Below are 25845 nucleotides of genomic sequence, written 5' to 3' on the forward strand. Positions count from 1 at the left end.
TTTTTGTTTCAACATCTTTGTTTTTGTCACTAATGCTCAAGGTCCTAAATAGCACAAGCTTCAGAAGGTTCACACTTGATTGGTGTACAACAATTGTCTTGCTGTTATATTTTTTCATAATAGCTGAGCGAGCAGGACCGTTTTATAGACAGTTTTCATTAAATGATTTAACAATATCTCATCCATTCGCATATCAAGAGCGTGTTTCAGGGGTGAAGTGTATCCTAATAGCAGTCTTCGTTCCCATAGCTTGTTTTCTTTCAGTTATTGCTTATAAACACAAATCTTTTGCCTTTCAAACAAAGCAGGTCAGCTTATTTCAAGTATCAGTATTGGGGTTGCTACTCTCGCTATCAATAGATGGAGTTGTAACGGACGCTCTAAAGAACTGGATAGGGAGACCAAGACCAGATTTCTTGGCTAGATGTGGACCTCGTTCCGATTCTCCTTTGGACCAGTTAGTGGACGTGTCAGTATGTACAGCTCCATTGGGGAAAGCCCTCCTACTAGATGGAATGAGATCGACGCCTTCGGGACATGCTTCAATTAGCTTTAGTCTGCTTATGTTTTTGACTCTTTGGCTCTTTGGTCAATTCAAAGCATTCAAATCGCAGCAACCTGTGTTGAAAGCTTGCCTCTGTGCTTTACCTCTTTTATTGGCAAGCTACATTGCATTATCAAGAGTCCAAGATTATAGGCATCACTTTGTGGACATCACATTGGGAACTATAATCGGTAGCAGTTGTGCTATAGCCATGTATCATAAGTATTTCAATCCTCTTTGGGATACTACTTGTGATAAGATCGTCGATGATGAGGAAGAGTCAATATTACCTCAGTATACTCATCCTTAAGTGCTACTTGACCATACAAACTCTCGTTACCAAATGGCATTCTGGTTTGGCATTTTAAACTTAGACCTTCTCTTTGGATACTGTAGTCCTTTTACATAGTTTAAGAGACAAAATTGATTCCAAATTTTTAATCTACAGCAGTTATGAATTACACTTAAATAGAAACATGTATTATTTACCAAGATTAGTGCTATAAGAAGTTTTTCTGTCATCATATTTTCAATAATTACTCTCATATTGATATTCGCAAGTGATGCACTTTTTAACATTTTCGCTATTTTAAGAAATAAAGTCAAAACTTCCAGAAACTTTGCAAATCATGAGGTCATCTTTTCTATGTCATCTTAATGCATTTCGCCATTGATATCTAACTGTCAATTCTTTCTGGGCCAGTCATCGTTATATGATTTTGTTTCAGTGTTCCAACATTGCTGCAGATTCTGAAACAATATAGTTGCAAAATCGCATATCACTAACTATTATCGAAACATATCTAAAACTACTCAATTAGAATCTCTTATATATATATATTGATAATAGTTGCTTCACGTCAACGAAGGCAAGAATTCCTATAATATGATCTCATTGATACAGCGATGAGTGGGAGACGAGGAAAAAGAGATGAAACATCCGATAGCGATATGACTGCTATAATGACAATCACGTCTACTTATACTATCACAACTTCAACTTCAGGAAAGAGCTTAACAACGAAAGAAACATCAACACTGACAAAAGTTAGTTCAAATTCAAAAGATTCTGATCTTTCTGATGCTACAGATAGTGAGACAACGTTGTATATTACATCTACTAGTACGGTATCAACCAAAACACATTCAGCTTCGAAGACATCACTGAGCAAAGTAGTTAGTACCGCAGGAGCTAGAGGTCTAGATGGTGTGGTAAGCACAAATGAATCTGGAAATTCAGTCAAGAAAGGCTTGGCCATTGGAATACCAGTCTCGATTGCAGCATTATTCATACTAATAGTGGTTGCATTCATATACTTTAAGAAGAAATCTTTCAGTAAAAGAAAGAGTAAATTAGTATCTTATAAGGATGAATTTTTCAAATACGTTCCAAATGAGAAAAAGAATAACGCAGGAGTTAGTCGATTTAATTCCTTGACAACACGATCTAATACCTTAACATCATCAACAACTAATTATGTTGCTCAGGAGAAGGCTTTTCCTGAGCCTAAAAGACAACTTGCACCAAACAATGCTATCAAGCGACAGTCATTAAGGGTATTTTTCAAAGATAGGTTGAGTCGAGTCATCTATCCTAAAGACGATGATTACAATGACAACGAATTTCACAATGGTATTAAATCTCCAGTCTTTCTTAGAAAATTCAACCTTGGTAGGAATCGAAGTTCAACAATAGCGAAACCACAAAATATTTATAAAAGTGACAGGAACGTGGCAGAACCTTCTATGACTGAAGTCACTGAACCTCAGTTCCTCTCGCTACGATACAACGAGTCCACTCAGTCAATGAGTAAGAATAAAACAAAGAATAAAACTCTTCCAGGGTTGCCTAACTTAATCAATGCCGTTACTCTATCTCTGGATCGCTCAATCTACTCAAACAAGGAGCCACATGGAAATTCAAGAGAGCTCCCTCGTGATAATGTATATCTAGTGGTGAAATCTTACCATAAGTTGCTAAATGATGAAGTAGATATAACTGTCGGAGACAAAGTTCTAATGCTCGAGAGCCATTCCGACAACTGGTGTAAAGTCAGACTCCTCAGAGACAGTAACGAGTATTTCTCGAACATTGCTCAAGAAGAAGGTGTGGTTCCAAAGATGTGTTTAAAGAAAATGCTTTGAGGTGGCTAGAGCTCATCAATCAGGAATTAAAAATAAATATATGTATTTATACAATATGTAAGCTTGTGAATAAACTTAATACCGATTCACATCTCCATTCTGATAATTTCTGTAATCCTGCTGTTTATTTGTACTACCTTGAGGACTCTGAGGAGAGGATTTAGTAAGGTTTATACTTGGAGGAATACCTGCTTGATAATAAACATGTGGATTCAGGGTTTGCTCGTAACTTCTCATGTTGATAGTATTTTGTGGTGGTGGTGGGCCTCTCTGAAAGTTTCTGTAAGGATGATCACCTGGGGGTTGCTGTGGTCCAGCTGGACTGTAATTTTGAGCTGGTCTTTGGTGTCCATATTGAGGATGGGGCCCGGAAGATACCATAGGCATAGACCCATTAGGCATCATTTGCATATGTCCAGGACCAGCCGTGGGATAATTTGGTTGCATTCCATGGTTACCATGCCTTGGATCCTGGTTTGGCGTCAGCTTAGAAGATTTAACCTGTGCAGTATAACCAAACTGCAGTGACTGAGGATAAATTTGTTGCTGAGGAGGAGCCTGGGGGTTACGTGGTGCGTTCGGCTGCGCAGATGGAGGAGGGTACGGTCTCATCGTCACTTTCTGATACTGAGGCACATGTTGCTGATACCCTATTACTGGAGGAACACCTTGTGAACTCGGTTCTTTCTCGGCTTGATGATTTTGGCTAGAATTAGGAGACAAGATATGCTTTGGAACTTGATCATATGAAGGATTCATAGGGGGATTTTGGTTAAACCCATGTGACTCAAGCGGCCACTTCTTTTGAGGTTCCTGGCGAAGATGACGATGTTCTCGGGAGGAAGTGACTACCGTCGGTTGTTGTCCTTGATATAGTTGTTGAGGCTGTAATTGTTGCAACTGTTGAGGTTGCAGTTGCGACTGCGATTGTGAAGGTGGGTAATCATAGCTTTGATACTGGTTTTTCGATGATTCACTTGACTTATGAGAATATGGAGACGAGCCACCACTAGTTAGCTTACCAATTTCTGAGTGTATCGAATGTTCATCCAAAGAGTTTTGAGTAGCATGAAGTCCTGTTTTCCCTTGGGGAACACTGTTGATGCTTTCTGATAAATTCAAAGATGGTTGCGATTTACCTATCTGTGTTTCTTTATTCTTCTCTCGATAATCGAAGGATTGGTGAGGTGGAGGCGGTGGTGGTAACGACGACAGCAGACCGTCACTTGAAAAGTCACCAGTAAGGTCATCATTTCGAATACCGCGGTCTAGACTGCTATTGAGCTGCTGGTTAAATTCATGATATTGCGTCATTGGCGATTGAACTGAGGAGTAGCTGCTGTTTCTATTACTATACGCATTTTCAGCCGGAGGAACTAAGTTACTAGACCTTATCTCACTATTTGTATCTTCATCCTCATCTTCGCTAAAAAGATTATCATCATTTGTTGGGTACATTCCAGCATCAGGTCCCAAATCCAATTGACGGAAATTTTCTGGTAATTCATCTTCAATTAGCTTCTCGTGAGATCCATTCAACAAATTATTTCTATTGCTGTGGAATTGATCGGAAGGACTCCTTAAAGTAGAGTACTTTTGATATATATCAGCCAACTGAACTGATTTATGTGCCTCCTCCTTGTCAGAGGGCATCTTTAAAGTATTATTTGTAGACGCTAGCGGTGCAGGCCTCCTCTTTGGTAACGACTTCAGCTGCACTTCGCTAATGCTATCGGATGGTGGGATTGAATACGTAGATTCAGTTTCACCACTAAATTTATTGATATTTTGAGACTTTAAGGATTTTGAAGATTTTGAGGATTCAAAAGTTGTACTTGAAGGACTGCTTAAAGAAGTAATTGCACCTGCAACACCTCTAGTACTACCACAACCCTCATAACCTCTGTCAAGTTTTGATTTCATTATACCCATTAGGTTGGTAGTCCATTGTTTTGCATCCCAAGACATAAACGAGCTACTATTTGTCATAGGTATGACATCATTTATATCCAAGTAATGAACCCTAGGTAAGGTCGGTAAGCCAAAAAGTAAAGATTCGGGATCGATCCTATCAGCTTTCAATCTTTTTGGACGACCGTATAATCCAAATGCATCAAAAAGAGGAATCAAAAACCTTATCAAGGTATCAAATCCAGGAACAGATGAGTGTTGTTCTGGCATCAAAAAAAGAGAGGCATTTTTAAAATCTTCTGCATGCTTCTTAGAGATTTTTGTTGAAAATGAAGGAGACTTGAAATTGACATAAGCATCTAGTTTTAACATTGTTGAATGATCTATCAACTGATGAGACTGTGGATAGATTGCAGTTATACTCGTGGCATTTGTCACAACAGCTATCAAATTCTTCTTCTTTTTCTGATCATTTTCATAAAATAAAACCCTTCCAGGATGAAAGCTCTTCTTTTTCGAAGTCGAAGGTTCTATTACAGCAAAACACCTAGTCCATGCCATACCTGAACCATACCTAATACTCACCCAATCCTCATGCTCAAACCTTTTTTCAGCCAAAATTGTCCTAATATCACTTAACCTAGAGCCCCGGGCAGACAATAACGCACCAGTATAGGCTCCTTGTAAAGAGTTGTATTCGTAGTTAGATAATCTTAAGGCAGAATACCATGAAATCAAATCATGATACGATTTGAACTGAAGAATATATCGGTTCTTTAAAGTAGTCGACACTATTATAACATTGTCCAAGTTTTGCTTCGCAGCGGGTAAGCTTCTCATTGCATTATAAACTGAATCAGTGAAGTTAATGTACTTGGGTTTCGCAGAAGCCTCTAACAATCCCTCAGGATTATCTTTGAAAGCTACCAAATTTGCAGCATCCCAATATCCCAACTGATTCCCCGTTAAAATCCCATACACTTCTCTCCACTCTCTATCTGCGGGCTTTCCATCTCCATTCAAATCATAATACAACATAAAAATCCCCTCATGGTACCTTCTGTGGCTCTGCGAAGACAATAAAGTCACTATCGGTACTAATTCAGGTGACAACTCTTCAATATTATTTACAATGATACCCTCAGGCTGTTCCCTCTCTACTCTCTTTTTTCGTGGTGATCCACCACCGGCCAATTTCTTCACTGTATTCATTCTTCGCTGTGCAGCGTGTAAATCTATGCTAGCTCTTTCAGCCTTTTATTCTTCAAGACCGAGGCGCCCTTTGTACAGCTTCCTTTTGCTGTTATTTATTAATATTACAAATGTGTTGATTTGAATAATTTCAATGTTTTGTGATAGTCTCAAGACCAGTGACAAGAATATCAGATGTAAATACCACGATGCGTGCACGATGTGACAGCGTGTGATATCGTGATCTACGGCGTCACAACAGCCAGTTATTGTGTTATAAAGCCTAAAAACAATAGCGAGGACGTGTATATAGTTCGTACAATACGTGTTTCAACGGGTGACTTCTGCCAAACACGGTTACTTATAGCTGAATAGCTAGCATGCGAAGCGAGATGCATACGATTGACGTAGTCTCTCTTAGCTAAGTGGCTACTACAATATGAATCAAATTTCTTGGATCCTTATTATTATGCCGTAGTAGGTCTACGATTGGCGACTGCGATCGCTTCGGGTTAACGCAGCTGGCATACGTACAGATAAACCAATGAGGTATATGGCGAGGAAGCTAGTAATAGGGGCAAGCTGAATAGGAGTACATCAACATAGATTTTGCATCCAACGGGTTGAGCCCTATATGGTGTTATCAGTTTTCTTTGATGAGTTTCAATAGTTCTAAACCTTGCAAAAGTTCTGTTTCAGCAGTTTCCAAGTCTTCATAGTTTAGAGCTGAAATAGCGAACTTGGCATGCTTCTGGACCTTTGCTATCTGGTCTCCTTTCTCCATCATTGAATTAACGTTTTCTTTGTTTATAGGAGGAGCAGAAGAGTGAGACATTGGTGCGTGCGATAGGGCACGCTTACCCTTTTCTGGGGCAGGTGTAGGCTCTGGGGCCCCGTTTGGGAGGTGCTCTGATTCGTGGTCTGTTTCTGGGGTGAAGACATGTATAGAAGAGGTCTTGTTTATCTTGGTAGGGTCATCGTCAGGCAAAAACTTGGGGGCTCCCGGTAACTTGACCTCTTCATCGTCATCTTCAGGCAAAAAATGAGGTGCCTGTGGAAGTTTTACTCCAGCCTCGGAAGAGGCTTCTCTCCTTTGGTGGTCTTTTTCCTCTGGTGTGTCCAAGTGCTCTTTTGAGTCCTCTTCCAAATCATCTTCTAAGTCCTCCCCGGGACTAGAAGATGGTGTAAGATTTTCCAACTCTTGATTCAACTCCTTCTCCAACTCTTCGTCGTCATTCTTTTCTGGAATTTCGTCTTTGATTAGCTTTGATAGCTGAAATTTCAATATTTTGATTTTGTTCTTATTTAGATCATCAAATTGATTGGGAGTTTCAGCTTTATCTCCAGTTAATTTCTTAAAATCTACTCCGCTTTCTTCATTGGCGAATATGCCTAGCAAGCTTAAGAAATTTATCGTGGCTCTGATTTTCTGAACCAACTCTAGCTTTCTGGTTCTCTTAAAATTCCCTAGCTCTTCTAAACAAGAATTAAACAATTTATAACTAAATGACATGACAATGCCAGTTGACAAATTCTTGTCCTTCAAAACTTTGTGCAAGCCTTCATCATCTTCATTGCTATGTATCTTTTCTGTATTGTCAAGTAGCAGGACAGCAAACTGTTCATTTTCTTTTGATTTCGTATGAAGCTTGTTTGCAAGGATATGCTCAAGTACATATATCTTACAATAATAACTCACCACAGGATTGAGTTCTTGCAATTCGAGTGACCTAGTAATGTAGGGTGTCACAGACTTATCCAGCTTCAAAGATTCAGGAATAGAACTTAATTCAATCGATGTCATTTTGATACTAGCTATAAAAAGTAAGGATATACTTTACAATCATTAATTGAAATATTAAGGTAAAAGTAAAAACCCAAGAAAATAGCTATTAGCTAACTACTAAATTTCTTACTGGTAGTCACTAGTGGAATCCAAAAATACCTATGGGGGTTCGTTTATTTACAGAGTCAAGCTGGTTATTTACGCTACTATTGTCACTAAAATCAATTTGCATCTGCCTTTGGAAGATCATACTCTTCCAAAGCAGGCATCCTCAAAATTTTCCCTTCTTTGTTCTCAGAACTCTCCTGAAGAAGCTTTAATATCTTCGAGTCTTTCCACTTATCAGGAAGTGGAGTAATACTATAATTCTTTGTTGCCCAGTAGTATATATCCCAATCTGGTTCGTCCAACAACTTGTCATACTCGTCGAGCTCATGATGTTCAAAAGTTTTTAAATATTTCTGAGCGAATCTAGATAATAATAAGTCACTCTCTAAGATTCCTCTCTTCCTGGACTGATATACAAGTCTTGCTCTTTTAACATCGAGCGATTCGCCACTTCTTTTGATGGGCTCTATTTTTTGTCCTTCAGCAATGCAAGAAGGATTTTGAGGCTTGCCATAGTTAAGCAGCCTCTTGAATACTATGCTTATGTTTCTATTCCTTGACATTTTCTGACAATATAATGACATTTTCTTAGATTCTATAAAGAACTCTAATAGCTAATTTGGTTTCTAATATTTTTGTGTAATATATATCGGTTTCAAAGTGTCGTATAACATACAAGATTCATAAACACAATACTGGGGAAGGTAAAGGGTAAAGTGTTAGGGAACACTGAACATAATAGGAGGATCTGTATCTAGTGTGTAATAACACTTCTTATTCATTATGGGGAAAGCGGTTTCGAAGCTTTCTAAGGACGACTTGAAGTCTCTAAAACTGGCTACATACTTTGATAAAAGAGAATTGCAACAATGGTACAAAGGATTTTTAAGGGATTGCCCGTCAGGACAGTTATCAGAAGAGGAGTTTGCTAAAGTATTCAAACAATTTTTCCCTTTTGGGGATCCAACGGATTATTGTCATTATTTATTCAGAGTGTTTGATCTCGATAATTCAAAGTATATTGATTTTAAAGAATTCATTATAGTTTTGAGTATAACAAGTAGAGGATCTGATGACCAAAAGCTTACTTGGAGCTTCAAGCTCTACGATTTTAGAAAAAAAGGGGAAATTACATTCAATGATATGCTACAAGTAGTTGCAGCTGTTTATAAGATGATTGGATCGATGGTTGAATTACCTGATGATGAGAAGACACCAGAACTAAGAACGAAGAAATTCTTTCGAATGCTAGATAAGAATGAAGAGAGCGATACTATTAATTTGGAGGAATTCAAAAAGCTTCTGAAGATCGATCCTACCATAGCTAACGCCCTTAGTACTTACGAAGGTTTGGTATAAATTTCTTGCATTAGTGTATACTGCTACTTTTTAGCTCAAATGGCATATAATCTAGTTTAAAATGTTGATGTAGTGTAAGGCATAGTAGAAACTCTTGGTAATTTTCAGAAAGAGAACTTATATGATTTTAGTTACAGTTGCCCCTCAACAGCTTCCAAAAGACCATCTAATAGCTCATCGACATCATTAATATCAACACCTGTGCAAATACCAACGACTTTTTTGAACTTCGAGGTTAACTTACTATAGTCCATCAAATGACTTATTTCAGTTTCAATGCTATTATTTAATTCTTTGTAAGACTTAATTCTCGCCTTTAGGATGCCAACTGAGGGCAAAGACTTCAAAAATTCTTCATCGTTCCTCAAGCTATTGGGGTCTTCGTCATTGGACAACTTGTCGAAAAGTGGCTGTATGATGAATGGCTCATCGGCATTGAATTCACCATCGACCTCTTGATCAAGAGCAACGTCTTCTCTTCTAGATAATTGCAACTTGTCTGTGATATTTGCGATCTGTAGCTTCAAATTATCAAGATGTACTAATCTTTCTCCAACTTTTCTTGCTAAAAACCTATTATTTGCAGTCGTCATAGTCGAATCACGAAGGGATTTGTTCAATTGATTAATTTGTTGCTTCTTCGCATTAATGATTGATTCATACTCAACATTAGTGTTTGAGAGAAGATCTTGAATGCTTTGTAAAATCTTGTTCGAATTTATGACTTCTGGTTTAGTTTCCTTCCATTTATAACCATCCTCCGATTCGAATTTACAATTCGCTTCAATTCTATCATCCAAGAATTCTATGCTCGTTCTTACAAGATCGAAAATATGTTCTTCTTCAAAGTCAGAAGTACGATCTTTTGCATCTTTAACGATGTCATAATCTGTCGGTCTCACTCCAACTTTGTTGGCTATAGTTGTGTCAGCCTTCAATGTCAAAAGAATTTTTATAAACCATTTCGACTCGTTTTCTGCGGCCAAATGCAAACACGTATTGCCATCAGTCTCATCTTGAGCGTTAATGATTGTTTTAAGAAAGTCATTCAACAGACTTTCGTCAAGAACTAAGTACTCTAATATCTTTGTTAGGTAAAACTTTGAGCTTTCAAATTTTTTTGAAGACTGAGACGCCAAATAATGAAGAAAAGTCCATTTTGAATTAGAATATAACCATAAATTGGGCCACAACCAATTTTTAAGTAAATCAGCAAAATTCCCCTTCTCCATAGAATTTGTCACAAGGATGGTAGATATCAATGGAGACTCTCCTTTTAAATTACCTCTGATAGGAGAGTTTAGTCCGAGACGGATAAATGATGAGACTAAGTTAGAAGAAGCCAAAGTTGCAGCAAAATGTAAAGCGGTCTGTCCTTGTTGATCTAAGGGAATATCTAATTTTGCATCATCATTATTTAATACGGATTGAAATATCGTTTTGATTTGTGAAGATGAGAGCAGTTCTTCCTCATCTTTTTTGAAAATTTCACTGAATTTTTGCTTGATATCCGATACTAATTCCTGATCATCAACACCTGTTAAGGCTGGCAATGTGAAAGGAAAATTAGGGTTACGACGAGCGATATCTTTGATTAGCTCATTATCGGTAGTTTCCTCCTGGTGATCATCTCGTATCATCTTCTGCTTTTTAGTAGGAGACCCCATTAAATTTGAGTCATCACCATTATCATCTTCATTATAGGGGTGCTTATTTACTTTTGGTAGCAGGTCATATTTGTGAACGTCTACCAAAAACAATTTTTTAGTGACATCATAGATATCAAATTTCAAAGCTAAGGACACCGCTCTATCATACGGGATCCAAACCCCCCTTAAACTTTTACATTTGTGTCTCCTAAAATCGTCGAAGATGAAAGTTGAACTGTCTTCGAGATAATCTGTATTAGTCAAAATTTCGTTTTTAAGAAAACTTTCTAACTGAGCTTCACTTAAATGTCCCAATTTAACAAGAGTTGAAAGTAATTGAGTAACATTAAAGTATGAATCATGAACACGTCGAAAAACTAAGATTGTGTTTTCTAGTGCATTGGATTTCGTTCTAATATTCAACAGAATGACCTTGGTACCTCCATAGGAGGCTGCTTCCAACGACGAAAACCACTTCTGACATAAATGAGTGTTATTTAATCGCCGCTGTATTGACATTGTTGTTGTGTCTCCGTCGTGAAATGGTGAGTCCATCTTGTTTTAGTTTATCTAATAGGACTCGAGGGTGTGTCTATTAATTCAATGGTTCTTTTCAACCCTAACTCTTCGCTGTTATTCAACAGCAAAGACTTTATTCCTTTCCAGCTGCTGTAATTAAGTTTATAACAGTGTGGAATATTCAAAACTGGCTTGTATTCTACTCAAAAATACGACGTTACTCCCAATCGTTGAGAACTTGTTGATCAGTCGAATGCGTTCTTAAAAGGAAATTTTGACTTTTTTATTGAGACGTGTTTAACATGTAAAAATAGCTTCAGCTCTAACATGCAATTTTAATGTGGTGTCTCACCTCATCGGGAAACGCACCAGGTTATGTCTTAGCTACAAGTAAATGTATATAAACTGAACTAATAAACTGCAATATTTACCTTGACGTTATATTATGGATTACTCAGAAAGAGTAAACTCAAAAAAGGGGGCCGGAAGTGTGGCAGACTTTCAGGAAGCCAATGTCCATACTAAAAGAAGATTGAAAGAATTACTCACCACGCAAGTTTTAGATCTTGATAATGACCCTTACGTATTTCGAAACCATTTGGGACTCTTAGAATGTAAGCTTTGTTTGACCACTCATGTGAGTGAGAGCTCATACATATCTCATTTGGGAGGAAGAAAGCATCAGATGAACTTAGAAAAGCGTCGGATTCTCGATGAAAGACTAAATAAGAAATTAGTCCCGACAGCGAATGTCATCAGTATCAATAATACTCCCAAGAGAAGCTGGAGAAAGATTGGAAAGCCCTCTTACAATGTTACAAAGATCCGCGATCCCCAAACCCTACAAATGGGCCTTTTATTTCACGTTAAGTATCCCAAAATAACTACTGAAGAGCCATTCTTCAGGTTTATGTCTTACTATGAGCTTTCTACGAAGAACCAAAATGTTGTTGTATCATACCTTGATAGAACTTCTGATGAGTCTGAAGAGATAGATGGCCAAAAATTACAATACTTGGTGCTAAGTGCGGAGCCATACGAAAATATATGCTTTATAATCCCTAGCCATAGTGAAATAGACAAACCAGATGATTCTAATGAAATGTCTACGGGGTATTGGTGGTATTGGGACAAGGATACAAAGGAATTCTATCTTCAATTCTTATATAAATAGTGCTTATTTAAATTCGACTGGTTTGAGATCTATATAGACTGTATACTAATTTTTCATTTGACATTAGTTCATAGGATTGGATAAAACAGAGCCAAAGTTGCAAGACTCACTAAGAAAATTTCAATATGAGCCTGAAGGAGAAATTTGAGAGACATAAACTCTTGATTAGATGTGAGGAGTGTTTCAATTTGGTTCAAGGATTCTTATCCGATTCTCTTCCATGGAGTCCTTTGCCTAAAAAGAAACCATTATATCAGTATAATAAAAGCCTTAGGAAGACTGTTAAAGATAAAGTACTTAAGAGTATAGAAGTATTGGAGCATTCCATAGATCTGCATGGGTATGTATTTTGGCTTTACGAGGTTTTCATTAAATAAATCAATCACTAACGATATACAGCCTAGAAGAAATAGCCATGTCTTACAATGGTGGAAAGGACTGCTTGGTCATGTTAGTAATACTATTGGCCACGATTCACAAGAAGATCTCAAATAATAGAAAAGATCTTACTGAGATACCCGCTGACTATAAACTCGACTCGATATACATAAATTCTGAACTCCCTTTTCCCCAACTAGCTGACTTTATCGAAAGATCTACCAGGCACTATCATCTCAATCCCATTATTATCAAGTCTTCATTGAAAGAGGGCTTCGAGACATATTTGAATAAAGTAAATACTAAAGTCAAAGCTATAGTAGTTGGAATTCGACACTCTGATCCATATGGGTCTCAATTACATTACGAGCAAATGACTGATCATAACTGGCCCAAGTTTTTACGTATCCATCCAATTTTGCATTGGAATTATGTTGACGTATGGGACTTCTTGATTGGCTGTGACTTGGGTTATTGTGAGATGTATGATTTGGGCTACACAAGCTTAGGAGGAAAGGAATCAACAATGAGAAACCCCTGTTTAAGGATAGAAGGAACAGATAATTATTTACCCGCATATATGCTTTCAGAGAAAGCAGATGAGCGAGAAAGGTTGGGTAGGAATGTAAATTGACTAGCTTGTCTTCCTCAATACATTAATTCGCTTCTCTTTCGATAAAATTATAAACATTGGGCATTTAGACATCACATATATATGAACGAAACTATGATTAAGAGTCACTTGAACTCCCTCTTCTCTGCTTTCCATTTGTGCTGCTGATAAGTATTTCTTTGAAATATTCGTCAGACAATGGCCCCACGCCAATTTTACCAAGTGCTTTTTCGGCACTAGTATGATCAATGTTAAGTTGGTCTGGTGTTGCCTGTTTATTTTGAAGCTTGAGTTGTGACGTCTTAAGCCTCATCCTCAACTCTACCTCTTTCCTATTGTTTTCATCAATTATGTTTTGAAGATATTGTAAGTATTCTACTGACTTTGTCAATATTTGACCCTTGTTTGGTTTTCCATCTTTTGTACCTGAGTTCTTCACCGCTGCAGCTATAGCTGCATCGTTATCGTTAGGGTTAGCTACTTGTGTGTTTGATGGAACTTCTTGAAAGTATTCTGAAGGTATTAAAGTTAATAGTTCCTGGATTTTATCGTTAATATTATCTCTGCGTTTACGTTCATTCCCTTGTCCATCTTTGTCGTCATCTTCGTCGTCACTATTAGATTTCATGGGCATTAATGAATTCTTTCTTGAATGTGGCTTTGAAATGCCAGCACTTCCACCATGGGAGCTGCCTGTTTGAAACGACTGTGACAACTGTCTTTTGACATCTAAAGACTGTGGAACGTTTAGCGACCTCAGTTCAGAATATTCACCTGGGGAGTCCGACCCAGAGTTTGTGGCGGACACATTGGCCGATCCACTCAATGATTGAGTACTGGATTTTATAATTGAATCCTCAAAAGATGGATAACTAGGCATTCCTTGTTTAAGATATCTTCTAGATCGATAAAATTATAGCTGCTTTATGCCTTTATTAATGTTTATTATCTATTTTTATATACAGGATTGTGAATATTATACCGAACACACACAAAACTCTTAAAGAGTGGTTCTGACCATTTAAGTGGTAGTACTTATCTCACAGAGTACAATCACTTCGTGGCTGTGAGGTTTCTGGCTAAATTTTCAAGCTTACCCTCTAAGTTACGAACTCTTTTGTCATCTTCTCCAGTCCAGATTGGTAGCCTGCTCACTTTATTTAAGTTAGAGTTTGCCATTTTTAAATTATAGTAGTCGAGTATAATGCTTTTTAATATGTTAAATGTAACTTTATCACCAGTGAAACCATTATTGAGCATTTCTATATAAGTCATTTCAATGGCATAAAGATTTGACTTACCTGTATATATCCACTGCGTTCTTAGTATCTCATTATATGTTTGTTGGTTGCAGACGATCGTATACAAATTAATATCTTTCTTTAGTAAATTAAATAACGTTAATGCTGCTTGACCGTCCTTAAACTTAAAGCTTAAATCATGCAAAACCTTATTGAAAATAATTGGAAGTGTGAAGGCGTTCAATATAGGCAGATCAGGCTGAGATTCAGACCTTGCTGCAATTTCATTTGTGAAACGATTATTGTTATTTTCTTCAAGGAGTAATTGGATATCATGTTTGTCTTCTTCCTTCCTCCAATCCTTAAAAATTCTCCGCAAGAAACCGAATAATTCATCAATAGAATCAATCTTTCCAACATAGTCAATCGATGGGCCCAATGCTGCTTTAGACTTATTAAATAGGTCCTTCTTCAAATCACTTGAAACAGAATCTAAATCATATTTATTTCTTTGATTTGTATCTACCAGCTTTTCAATAGCTCTATCTGTAATCTTGACCGTATCTTTCAATTTGAAGAACTGGTTTTTACTATTATCTTGCTCAAGTGGTTTCATATATGATTCGAAGATATTCTGAAATAGTCGTCTCTCTTCTTCAACGATATTCTTATCAGAAGGTTTATCAGTAAAGCGTCCTTTATCAGTATCTTCCTTATTATATGTAGAAACCTCTTTATTGCTAGATGCGAAATGCTTTTTTGTCATGTTGCTCAATTTTTCGTTATTTGATTCTTCATTCACCAAATCCTCATCTAACTTCAACGATGCTAAAAGGTCATCAATTCCTTTCTTACTATCAGAAGCTTCCAACGATTCATTTACAAGGGCTCCAAGAGCATCAACGTCTGCCTTATTTGTATCTTCCCTGTTTTCGGGCGTCTTTTCTACCTTGATATTCAAGTGCTCTAGATCAAGAGGATCATAATCCCTCGGGCTCTTATAACTACTTTTCCACTTTTTAATTTGTCTCATTTGACTAAAGACAGAAGGCATCCGTATGCTTCCTTGTCTTGCATAGTACATTCTAGCTGATAAGCTGAGCATGTTTTCTTTAAGTTTTACTTCTGTCGTATATTGAACTTGAATTTTGCAAGAGCCAGGAGAAAAAAAATTATTTTAATCTCAAAATATGCCGTTTCTGTATTAAACTCTATTAAAGCTACATCTATAGTGTCTTCTTTACGTCAAAGACGTCTCCTCTTTGTTACCTTGAGATAGCTCTAATGAGCTGCCGCCTTCTGACAGGTTCTCTGCTATAATCTGATCTACTCTTTTTTTATTAATTATCTGGAATAGCCTTTGTTCTCTATCAATTGTGTTTACATTTAAATTATCATCTCCAACGATCTCATCAAAATCCCCATGCTCAAGTCTCCATGATGACCCAAGCTCGTGGCATAAGTAGCATGCTACATCATCACAATATCCAAGAAGATTAACATCAAAATTACAATGACTTATGGGATCCTTATTTATCAATACTTGAGGAATAAGATCATCAATCTTTCCAACGATATCTGCAACTGGAGAAACTTTCAAAGAGGTACCAATGCTTAACACCAAATCACAGTCTTGGAGATCTTCTCGAATAGATTGATGGAAGATTCTAGGAAGGGGTTCACCGAAGAACGTTATATCGGGCTTCATTACACCATAACTTTCGGGGATATAGGCATCATCGTTGTTCATCAACTTAGTTCTCGTCTTATAACATCGGGAACAGTAAGGGATGTCCTTTGATCTTATTTGAGGGAAAATCTTTTCCCCGTTAACTTGGAAACCACAAGTAACGCACGAGGCTGTCGCAAATGACCCATGACACTGAATAACTTTATCTCGGTGTAGGCCCACATGGCTTTCGATGTCATCAATGTTCTGCGTATAGTTTCTAAGTAGTTTTCCTTTATCTTGCAATTTTTTGATGAATGAATGAAGAGGAGTGAATACCTTTTCTGGAGGTAAAATCAAATACGCTATTGAATAAAATAGACTTGGGTCACTGTGAAACATGTCAAGATCAAAAACTTCCTGTGGGTCAGTCAATCCCATATGCTGAACTCGAGCATAAAAGCCTTTTGATGATCTGAAATCTGGTATGCCTAAACTTGTAGATATGCCTGCACCTGTAATGACCAAGATTTTATTTGCACTTTCCAATTTGTCTAAAACATGTTCAACGGTGTAAAAATCGGGAAGCCTCGGGCGTAATGACTTGATGCTCTTCATAGCTTGATGCAAGAGTTTTATAAGTTCGAATAATGGGGTTTCAGAATCGGGAAAACCCCGTGGTATATATCCCAACTGAACAATTAATTTAAGAATATCTTCACTCGTCGCAGTAGTGGGAAGGTACTTCTCTAAAAACTTAATAGATCCATTCTCTTTGAGGAACCTTCTAGTTTCTAAAATAAGCTCGTGAGGTATCCCAAAAATGTTGGATATCACCTCTTGCCTCTCCCCAGAACTTAGAGTACTCTCAGAACTATCACTTGAAGAGGAGCTTGATAAGCTTGATGAGCTTGATGAGCCTTGAGGTTCAACATTAGCCTCCTCTTCATCAGAAGAGCTTGGTAAAAATGATTTCACTGTTGGACCTGTTTCTTCCCCTGTCCTTTGTTTCTTTGATAATGGATACTCCTGATCTCCATCGTTCGAGTCAGAGTCTATAAACACCAAGTCATTTTTTCCTTCAATCGACATTTAGCTTGATTGATAGAGTAAATTATTATCTGATATGATGCCTTGGTAACTCAGAGCCAAATTATCGACACTGCTCACCTCTCAAATAGTTGCAAAATTGCCATATATTATTTATCGGATAGTGAATTAAAGTGTTGCTATAATAGTATAAATACACAATGTCACATGATACATACAGAAACCTCTCAGAATGGAGCAGTTGCGAAAGAGAGCATATAGGTCCCTAGATAATAATGGATCTTCGAAGGGATATTTTATTTCAAAGCATCAAAGTGGGATTCAGCAACACTGTTCAAGTTACACATTAAGTTACAGTGAATATGAAAGATAAGTCCGAATATTAGTACACAATTGCAAGATTTAATCACGATTGGAAATCGCAACTCCTGTGAATGAAGCCCCTTCTACGCTATAGCTTCCCTTGTTGTAAGGGAGGCATCAGAGAAGTCCTATCACTTTTACCTACCACAAGAAGTGTGATAGGGACCGTTGTTGCTCTTTATATAGAGCTCTTCTAGTTGCGAAAAATTCATAAATCTATGAAACAACTCATAAAAGTCGTTTCAACTATGTTTATGAGTCATTATTTACAGCGAATGGTGATAGAAATAAATTGACTTCTCTGGAGATTGCTGTACGCTTGTTTCGAATGTCTTGGCCTTTAAAATTGTTATTAAGAACACCTGGCGATGATTGTGTTCACGTGCACTACCCAGACGATTGTCGACAATCTGAAAAAGCAGCTACCAAAATTAAATCAACTTTCAATTGTCCTCTTTCTTTAACGAAAAATTTTCAATTATAACTTAAGGGTTCTTTTTTCTGTCACCGACTCGAAGCATAATTGAAAGAGGTATCATGGACTCTGCTGAATTCGTCAAGACTCCAAAACAAGGGCCAATTGATCCACCTACTGATAAATGTGGTATCATGACGACCGCGTCACCTGCCATTCATAATGCTCCATTGCCAGCAGATGGACCAGGATCCAAGCAATTTAGCAACCTTGCCTTGGTTGGGTTTTTGATCCTAATTCCTTTATTCGTTACTAGGAAGCTCGGTGGAGGTCTCAAGACGTGGATCCTTTTTGCTGTTATCTTTGCACTCCCGATTTTGATGGCGTACTGGACGATTTTGTCCTCTTATTCTCCTAGACTTAATGAAAAAGTCAAGTACCCTAACCGTCCAATCTCATACTATCTTGAATATCATACTCCTGAATTGAAAGCCAAATATGTCGATTCAAATGGTGGTAAGGGCAAGAAGATTCCTCTCGAGACATTCCAAGAGTTATTTTTCAATGGAAAAGTTTCATTCAAGGGAGATTGTTTAGATGTTATGGAATATAAGCATGATTGGGCTACTTTCCGCTTCACCCTTTCCTTGTTCAAGTTTTTCTTATTTGGAATGATTCCTGAGGTTATTTTGCACTCCCAGTCTCAAGATGAAGAGCAAGTGAGAGACCATTATGACAGAGGTGATGACTTCTACACTTGGTTTTTGGGTCCAAGAATGATTTACACGTCGGGAGTAATCGGTGATATTGAAAGAGAAGAAACTTTAGAGGAAATGCAAGATAACAAATTGACCATTTTGGCAGACAAGATTCAATTGAAAAAAGATGAGCATGTTTTAGACTTGGGTTGTGGATGGGGAACTTGGGCTGCCTTTGCTTCTTACAAGCATGGTGCTAAGGTTACTGGTGTCACTTTAGGTAAGAATCAAACTAAATGGGGAACTGATTTGTTTAAGAAGTACGGTGTAAGCTCAGAGCAATCGAGAATTGAATGTGTTGATTACCGTGATTCTCCTCCATCCAAGAAACCCAACGGTTTATATGACAAGATTACTTGTTTAGAAATGGCAGAGCACGTTGGTGTCAGAAGGTTTGGTACATTCTTGCAACAAGTTTATGATACCTTAGAAGACGATGGTTTGTTTTTCTTACAATATGCTGGTTTAAGAAAGCGCTGGCAATATGAAGACTTAGTATGGGGATTATTCATGAACAAATACATTTTTCCTGGTGCTGATGCTTCTACCCCATTGTCATTCGTTGTAACTGCTTTGGAATCTACAGGTTTTGAAGTTGTCTCATTAGACAACATTGGTGTGCATTATTCTGGTACTTTGTACAGGTGGTACAAAAACTGGCTTTCTAACAAGGAAAAAGTTGTCAACAAGTATGGTATTAGATGGTATAGAATTTGGGAATTTTTCTTAGCTTCATCTACCATAGTCTCTAGACAGGGTTCGGCTACATGTTATCAAATTGTCTTGAGGAAGAACTTAAATTCCTACCACAGAGTCAACTATATTCCTGCTCAAAAAGGACTTTTAGCTCCATTAGAAACTAAGCAAGAATGGGTCAAATAGTTTCTTGTAAACGTTAATACAAAATATCATGACAATCATGGTAAAGAGGCATGTCCTTTGAAGAGTATTTATAGTTTTTTCTGTGGTAGACGCTTTATGCTCACATTCTTATATGAAGAAACGCTTATCTTTGTAACTCAAGTGTAGAAATCAGTGGAACATTTTCGGCATGTAGTGTGTATACGATTAGATTGCGCAATGTAATCTGTGCTATCTAATTATCAATTAACCAAATACCTGTCCGATCCGGAGTTAACTGGAGAAGCTGTGTCGGATGTTCAGTATCAAAGGTCGGTTGTGTCTATGCTGGTTATCAGCTTGCTTCCTTTCGTGTCTTTCCCGGAGTGCTCTTAAGTCCATTTCGGATTCTTGATTTGACTCTGTCCATGTATATCCTATATCCTGTTATGTCCTGTTATATCCGCTATATCTCGTGACCTATTAGACTCTGGTTTTTGAATAGTCAAAGATATCTGTTAGTAAATGGAGACTTTCGAGACAAATTAGGTGACACATTCTGGAGTGCAGACTTAACATATTGCTCAAAGTAGCTCTAAGATGGCTAGACAAACCTCTGTCTAATTGCATTCTTGTGGACGCTAGATTGGATATCAAAACGAGCGCTTTCTTGCACCTCGTGATATGCTTGACTCGGCATGTTCCGAAAGCCCGAATAAAGTAACCAAAAGCTCGGGATCGAACAACACGACCATATCAAGTAGAACCATGAAAGTTAGTAAAGTTTGATGGTTAGAGTCTAAGAAGAACCAATAGCTACAGTATATATCTCTATTGGCCCTCTTCGAGACTACATGGTTCTTTTCCCGTTTTTCGTAGTGTAATACTCCCAATTTTACGGTAATTGCTTTCTCTCACTTCCGCTGGAACTCGCTCACAATATCTGGGGTAATATGTGCACATATAAATAGGGAGCATCTCCCACTTTTATAAATTGCTAGTGGTCATAAATTTAATTATTTTTTGAGAACCTATTGAAATAGTTATAAATTGGTTAAATCAAACAATATGGCTACTCCTTTTCCACAAACTGCTGATAAATTGAAGGGCGTTGAGATTTTAGCTCCAATTCCAGAGAAAGCTAAGCACATTTACAATGCTGAAGCTTTGGCTTTCGTTGCAACTTTGCATCGTGCTTTCCAACCTACCAGAGAGAAGTTATTGGCTGCTAGAAAGGATCAGCAAAAATTGAGAGATCAAGGATTCTTGCCTGACTTCCTTCCAGAAACCAAGTATATAAGGGAAGATCCAACTTGGACCGGTCCTCCATTGGCTAGGGGTTTGGAAGACAGAAGAGTTGAAATTACCGGACCAACCGACAGAAAGATGGTTATCAATGCCTTAAACTCTCAGGTTGCTACTTATATGGCTGATTTTGAAGATTCATTGACCCCTGCATGGGCCAATATAACTGATGGTCAAGCCAATTTATATGATGGTGTTAGAAGGAATTTGACCTTTGAGACCAATGGAAAGAAGTACGCATTAAACCTTGACCCTAAGAGACATATCCCAACCTTGATCGTAAGACCAAGAGGATGGCATTTGGATGAGAAACATGTCCTCGTCGATGGTGTTCCGGTTTCTGGTGGTATCTTTGACTTTGCCATTTATTTCTTTAACAATGCCAAAGAAACTGTCAAGCAAGGATTTGGACCATACTTTTACCTTCCAAAGATGGAGCACCACCTTGAGGCTAAATTATGGAACGATATTTTCAACTACTCCCAAGACTATATTGGATTACAGAGAGGTACTATTAGAGGATCTGTTTTGATCGAGACTTTACCAGCTGCATTCCAAATGGATGAAATCATTTACCAATTGAGACAACACATTGGTGGTTTGAACTGTGGTAGATGGGATTACATCTTCTCTTACATCAAGTCATTGAGGAATCACGCAGAATTTATTTTGCCAGACAGATCCCAAGTCACTATGGCAGCTCCATTCATGTCTTCTTATGTCAAATTGCTTGTCCACACTTGTCACAAAAGGCAAGTCCATGCTTTAGGTGGTATGGCTGCCCAGATTCCAATCAAGAATGATGAGCAGAGAAACAAGGCTGCTTTAGAAAACGTTGCAAAGGATAAGTTGAGAGAAGTATCACTCGGATGCGATTCATGCTGGATAGCACACCCTGCATTAGTGCCTGTTGTATTGAAAGTTTTCAATGAGCACATGAAGGGTCCAAATCAAATCAATGTTCCTCCAAAGGTTCCATATACTCCAGTTACCGCTAGGGACTTATTAAGCCCTTATGTTCCTGGTGGCAAGATCACTGAACAAGGTATCAGGGCAAACATCATTATTGGTTTGTCATACATTGAAGCTTGGTTACGTGACATTGGCTGTGTTCCAATTAACTACTTGATGGAGGATGCTGCAACTGCAGAGGTCTCTAGAACTCAAATCTGGCAATGGGTTACCCATGGTTGCAAGACCGATACTGGTGTCACTATTACTAAACAATACGTTGCCAAATTGTTGGATGAGGAATATTCTAAATTGCAAAAGGCTGCTAAGCCTGGTAACAAGTTTAAGCAGGCATTGAAATACTTCAAGCCAGAAGCTGCCGCTGAGAAGTACTCAGATTTTGTTACAACTTTGCTTTACGACGATGTCACTACCATTGGCAGACCAGTTGCTGCAGATAAGTTGTAAGTGTTATGCTTTCCGATCCTATTCTAAAATGATACTCTTTTGTTTGTACATGAATGAATGATGAAAATTAACTATCTATGTAAGACTTGTAGTATGACTCAATGAATGACCTATTTGACTCATGGGCCAAAGATCTAGCTGAGAGCCCTAGAACTCCGTGTCCGAGCGTAATTTGACATGTATACTTTCTCGCATACAATATGCGCGTAGAATATTTACTTCCCTTGGTCCGAATTGTCACGCCTGATGTAAAAGTTGTCCCAACTGACATCCTTTCCTCCATTTTCAGGCTGAAATAGGAACCCGCTATTGCCATTAGATAATCCAAGCGTAGCAATAGAAATTTTGAAATTTCTCCCAACACCATGGAAAAACCCACAATAGAAGATTAATTGTCTCAAGCGGACAACTGTTCCGCGACAAGATCGTATATAGGCGGGGAGAGTTAGGGTTGAACTACTATTTTCAAATCGCGTGGTTTTGTAGGTGGTGTAGATGCGGAGACGTCCCAACGGATGGGGCTGGTCTTTGGGGCGTTGACTACCATTTGCGGCTAAAAAAAATTACTTTTTCATCTCATGCCCAAACAAATGAACAACCGAATAAACAAAAGCCATACATATCAAAAGAACCAATTACTGAATATCTACACGGGAAACTATTTATTATAGAGTATGACTCAGCCATTAGAGGCGTCTACTCGTGCCTTTTAAGCGACGATTTTTGGTCTAGGTTCTGTCATTTTTAGCTCCTTTCCTCCGATCGGAAAAATTATTCTCCGTGCTCGTAACACTCATCAAATTTTAGACGCTGCAAGCTTGCGACTGGTTAATTATCGGAAAGATGTCTGACTGAAGTCTTTTGCATCTCCCTTCAGTCCGAAGTCGCATACGAAGGCATTTCTAAAAAAGAAGTATATAAGTAATGGGTATCGCTTTGCCTAAGAACAAGAACGCTTGAATATTAAACTACACTAATAAATTATAATCACTATTCAATTAAGGTTACAATGTCTGCTGCTACAAAGATGACTGCCCAAGAGAAAGAGGCTCAGATAATGAAAGAAATAAGAGCATCTACTATACAATTCGAGAAGAAGTTTGAAACTAGCTTCCTTGGAAATTTCTTTGGTTTTTCAATCAAATCTGGTAACTAATGCATATGTTTGGATGTATACGGAGACTTTATAGACTACAATGAGTATGAGAAAACTCCACTCATACTCGATATATGAAACTAATATTAATAATTTTAATTAATTCAATCGTTTGTAGGCTGAGTGAGTCCTTCTATGGCCACCCAACTCTGACGGTTCTATTGAACCATCTGTCAATACCATCTCGAGGGTTAACTTCAAGTGTATCAGGAGAACCTTCGAAAATATAGCGATTGATACGGATATATTTTAGTTCGGGCTTGTGTTGTAAATATAGCATGGCAACATGCTGCACCTTAAACCATTCGTCATATATGTTGGGGTGAACCATGCCTAATCCTAAATTGGGGCAACCACCGGCTTTGGCCCCAAACACATCCAAAGTAGTTAAAAGAGGTAAGTGTTTTATCAATGATATCAATTCATATGGAAATTCACCTGGGTTCACGCGTAAGCTTGTTAATTGGGTAAACTTCGATAGTTCTAAATAAAGCAGGTCTGATTCTAAGGGCATGTCAATGTCACAGAAAGGATTTTCTTCTTTAACCTCAATTGATAACTTCTTTAAAGTCTTATGCTTGTTACCTGTTGACATCGCGTATGCATACGCTTTATAAATTTCATCTAAGTCTGAATAATATTGCGATTTGGTTTCATTTAATTTAACAATTAAGTCCAAAGACTCCAATTTTTTAGTAGGAATAGAACTTAAAAAGGAGGGCACTGAATCAACAAAAGCTTCTCTATAGTCAATCAATAAATGTTCGACATTCGTTAAATGAGGAGCTATTTGAATTAAAAAACTTGGTTCGAGAAGATCCCTTACGTGATTTGAACCAACATCAGAGTCAATTCTTTGATATTCTGATATATTTTTCAATTCGAGTGAAGTTAAGTTAGTCAAATTCATTGAAGAAATCAATGTTTTGGAGTCAGCTGGATTTAATAAGCAATTATTGAACAGAAGCGTGGTCAAGGTTGACAAGTAGTTCAACTTTGATATTTTGAAAATAGAATTTACAGTGTTCAAATCAATATCATTCAAAACATCGCTATTATTTGATGCAATCAAATCCCTACACGGTGGAATTAAAGCATCCATATCTTTATGAAATCTTGCTAGCTTTAAGCTTTTCAATTGCTTGCTAACTTTCTGAGGATTATCTCCGACCAATAAACCATTTATTATTCGAGTCAACCTCTTCGAATTTTGGTAAGGGCGGATTTGGAAGTGAACCAAGTTGGGAAAATTAAGCGCTTTTAGCTTATCTACCTCGACTTCATCTGGCAAATATGAGTCAAACGAAGAACTCAATTCATTCAAGTAGTTACTGAAAGTTAAATTTAAATTTAAGGATACGATACTTTGCTTATTTGGTAATCTCTCTAGATATTCAACTCTAAAGTTATCATTTAGCCAAATGAGCTCCTTTAGACACGGTAATCGTGAAAAAAACTCTAGCATGTTATCGTTCAATTCGTAGTCAAAAGTATTCAATGAATCGGGCAACTCGACACACTGGATCTTCTGAATGAAAGGAAAAGTGATATCAAATGTCTCATTAGAGTTCACGTAAATATTATGGCACCTTGAGTCGTACAATTGAATGTAACTTGCTAAGAACCTTTTGAAACCAAATGTGCTTTTGATATAGCTGCAAGAAAGTTCGAGAGAAGCATCAAAATCTATGAATTTGTATTCTTTGCTAAATTGACTGAAGCTCTCGTCAATTACTATATTCTGATACAATCGTATCACCGTGGAATAATACATAGTTTTGCTTGTTTTCATCAAGTTTAAGCAATCGATTTGGGATAGCTCATTGCTTATCTTCAACCTTAATTCAAACGGAAGTGATTCCAAGTTGACTTTCGATTTTTCGTCATTTTGCTGATGAATAGCCCTGTATTCTTTCATAAAGTTCTGTTCAAACGGCAGAATATTATTCTTGAGTGTGGGATCTTTACCATATCCTCGAGGGCTATTGAACCCCGAAAGAGATCCACGCATCTTTGTTCGCCACGAGTAAACTAAATATCTTCAAAAGCTTTTTAATATTTAGCATATAAGAGGCAGTGTACTTTTCAGTCAAGGCAGCCCCTATATATAGCAATTTAGTTCTCCAGCCCCATGCCAAACAATCTGTATCAAATTGTTAGCGTTCCACTTAAAATTGTTAGATAAAGGATTATCACGCCCTATTCTCACAAATTATCTTTGAAGTTTCAAGTCACCATTTTGACAAGTTAAA

General features: G+C 37.6%; 17 protein-coding genes across 17 annotated transcripts; 9 read left to right on the forward strand and 8 right to left on the reverse strand.

Annotated features, from left to right (window-relative positions):
- Positions 1 to 32: 32 nt before the first annotated feature.
- Positions 33 to 854, forward strand: PRCAT00006108001 (phosphatase PAP2 family protein; the record flags this gene model as incomplete). Its single annotated transcript, XM_062956230.1, has 1 exon — positions 33 to 854. The coding sequence occupies one exon, from the start codon at positions 33 to 35 to the stop codon at positions 852 to 854; it is 822 nt and encodes a 273-aa protein (XP_062812755.1).
- Positions 855 to 1450: 596 nt separating this feature from the next.
- FUS1 (Fus1p) lies at positions 1451 to 2689 on the forward strand (the record flags this gene model as incomplete). Its single annotated transcript, XM_062956233.1, has 1 exon — positions 1451 to 2689. One exon carries the CDS (start codon positions 1451 to 1453, stop codon positions 2687 to 2689), a length of 1239 nt encoding a protein of 412 aa, XP_062812756.1.
- Positions 2690 to 2764: 75 nt separating this feature from the next.
- On the reverse strand, positions 2765 to 5812 carry PRCAT00006110001 (uncharacterized protein; the record flags this gene model as incomplete). The annotated part of the gene is made up of 1 exon (XM_062956234.1): positions 2765 to 5812. One exon carries the CDS (start codon positions 5810 to 5812, stop codon positions 2765 to 2767), a length of 3048 nt encoding a protein of 1015 aa, XP_062812757.1.
- Positions 5813 to 6434: 622 nt separating this feature from the next.
- PRCAT00006111001 (uncharacterized protein) lies at positions 6435 to 7595 on the reverse strand (the record flags this gene model as incomplete). The annotated part of the gene is made up of 1 exon (XM_062956235.1): positions 6435 to 7595. One exon carries the CDS (start codon positions 7593 to 7595, stop codon positions 6435 to 6437), a length of 1161 nt encoding a protein of 386 aa, XP_062812758.1.
- Positions 7596 to 7798: 203 nt separating this feature from the next.
- Positions 7799 to 8269, reverse strand: PRCAT00006112001 (succinate dehydrogenase assembly factor; the record flags this gene model as incomplete). Its single annotated transcript, XM_062956236.1, has 1 exon — positions 7799 to 8269. The coding sequence occupies one exon, from the start codon at positions 8267 to 8269 to the stop codon at positions 7799 to 7801; it is 471 nt and encodes a 156-aa protein (XP_062812759.1).
- Positions 8270 to 8468: 199 nt separating this feature from the next.
- PRCAT00006113001 (frequenin) lies at positions 8469 to 9044 on the forward strand (the record flags this gene model as incomplete). Its single annotated transcript, XM_062956237.1, has 1 exon — positions 8469 to 9044. One exon carries the CDS (start codon positions 8469 to 8471, stop codon positions 9042 to 9044), a length of 576 nt encoding a protein of 191 aa, XP_062812760.1.
- Positions 9045 to 9175: 131 nt separating this feature from the next.
- On the reverse strand, positions 9176 to 11248 carry SWI6 (transcriptional regulator; the record flags this gene model as incomplete). Its single annotated transcript, XM_062956238.1, has 1 exon — positions 9176 to 11248. The coding sequence occupies one exon, from the start codon at positions 11246 to 11248 to the stop codon at positions 9176 to 9178; it is 2073 nt and encodes a 690-aa protein (XP_062812761.1).
- Positions 11249 to 11657: 409 nt separating this feature from the next.
- On the forward strand, positions 11658 to 12386 carry PRCAT00006115001 (uncharacterized protein; the record flags this gene model as incomplete). The annotated part of the gene is made up of 1 exon (XM_062956239.1): positions 11658 to 12386. The coding sequence occupies one exon, from the start codon at positions 11658 to 11660 to the stop codon at positions 12384 to 12386; it is 729 nt and encodes a 242-aa protein (XP_062812762.1).
- A 125-nt stretch (positions 12387 to 12511) lies between these two features.
- Positions 12512 to 12763, forward strand: PRCAT00006116001 (uncharacterized protein; the record flags this gene model as incomplete). The annotated part of the gene is made up of 1 exon (XM_062956240.1): positions 12512 to 12763. One exon carries the CDS (start codon positions 12512 to 12514, stop codon positions 12761 to 12763), a length of 252 nt encoding a protein of 83 aa, XP_062812763.1.
- Positions 12764 to 12801: 38 nt separating this feature from the next.
- Positions 12802 to 13398, forward strand: PRCAT00006117001 (FAD synthase; the record flags this gene model as incomplete). Its single annotated transcript, XM_062956241.1, has 1 exon — positions 12802 to 13398. The coding sequence occupies one exon, from the start codon at positions 12802 to 12804 to the stop codon at positions 13396 to 13398; it is 597 nt and encodes a 198-aa protein (XP_062812764.1).
- Positions 13399 to 13495: 97 nt separating this feature from the next.
- On the reverse strand, positions 13496 to 14257 carry RTG1 (Rtg1p; the record flags this gene model as incomplete). The annotated part of the gene is made up of 1 exon (XM_062956242.1): positions 13496 to 14257. The coding sequence occupies one exon, from the start codon at positions 14255 to 14257 to the stop codon at positions 13496 to 13498; it is 762 nt and encodes a 253-aa protein (XP_062812765.1).
- A 173-nt stretch (positions 14258 to 14430) lies between these two features.
- PRCAT00006119001 (uncharacterized protein) lies at positions 14431 to 15723 on the reverse strand (the record flags this gene model as incomplete). The annotated part of the gene is made up of 1 exon (XM_062956244.1): positions 14431 to 15723. The coding sequence occupies one exon, from the start codon at positions 15721 to 15723 to the stop codon at positions 14431 to 14433; it is 1293 nt and encodes a 430-aa protein (XP_062812766.1).
- A 135-nt stretch (positions 15724 to 15858) lies between these two features.
- Positions 15859 to 17379, reverse strand: HST1 (histone deacetylase; the record flags this gene model as incomplete). The annotated part of the gene is made up of 1 exon (XM_062956245.1): positions 15859 to 17379. The coding sequence occupies one exon, from the start codon at positions 17377 to 17379 to the stop codon at positions 15859 to 15861; it is 1521 nt and encodes a 506-aa protein (XP_062812767.1).
- Positions 17380 to 18237: 858 nt separating this feature from the next.
- Positions 18238 to 19755, forward strand: MTS1 (Mts1p; the record flags this gene model as incomplete). Its single annotated transcript, XM_062956246.1, has 1 exon — positions 18238 to 19755. One exon carries the CDS (start codon positions 18238 to 18240, stop codon positions 19753 to 19755), a length of 1518 nt encoding a protein of 505 aa, XP_062812768.1.
- A 1026-nt stretch (positions 19756 to 20781) lies between these two features.
- Positions 20782 to 22437, forward strand: MLS1 (malate synthase; the record flags this gene model as incomplete). The annotated part of the gene is made up of 1 exon (XM_062956247.1): positions 20782 to 22437. One exon carries the CDS (start codon positions 20782 to 20784, stop codon positions 22435 to 22437), a length of 1656 nt encoding a protein of 551 aa, XP_062812769.1.
- Positions 22438 to 23446: 1009 nt separating this feature from the next.
- Positions 23447 to 23593, forward strand: PRCAT00006123001 (uncharacterized protein; the record flags this gene model as incomplete). Its single annotated transcript, XM_062956248.1, has 1 exon — positions 23447 to 23593. The coding sequence occupies one exon, from the start codon at positions 23447 to 23449 to the stop codon at positions 23591 to 23593; it is 147 nt and encodes a 48-aa protein (XP_062812770.1).
- A 133-nt stretch (positions 23594 to 23726) lies between these two features.
- PRCAT00006124001 (uncharacterized protein) lies at positions 23727 to 25604 on the reverse strand (the record flags this gene model as incomplete). Its single annotated transcript, XM_062956249.1, has 1 exon — positions 23727 to 25604. The coding sequence occupies one exon, from the start codon at positions 25602 to 25604 to the stop codon at positions 23727 to 23729; it is 1878 nt and encodes a 625-aa protein (XP_062812771.1).
- Positions 25605 to 25845: the final 241 nt, after the last annotated feature.

This window comes from Priceomyces carsonii, assembly GCF_900007245.1.
Source record: "Priceomyces carsonii strain CBS4050 genome assembly, scaffold: Debaryomyces_carsonii_scaffold_7, whole genome shotgun sequence".
Lineage (NCBI taxonomy): Eukaryota > Fungi > Ascomycota > Pichiomycetes > Serinales > Debaryomycetaceae > Priceomyces > Priceomyces carsonii.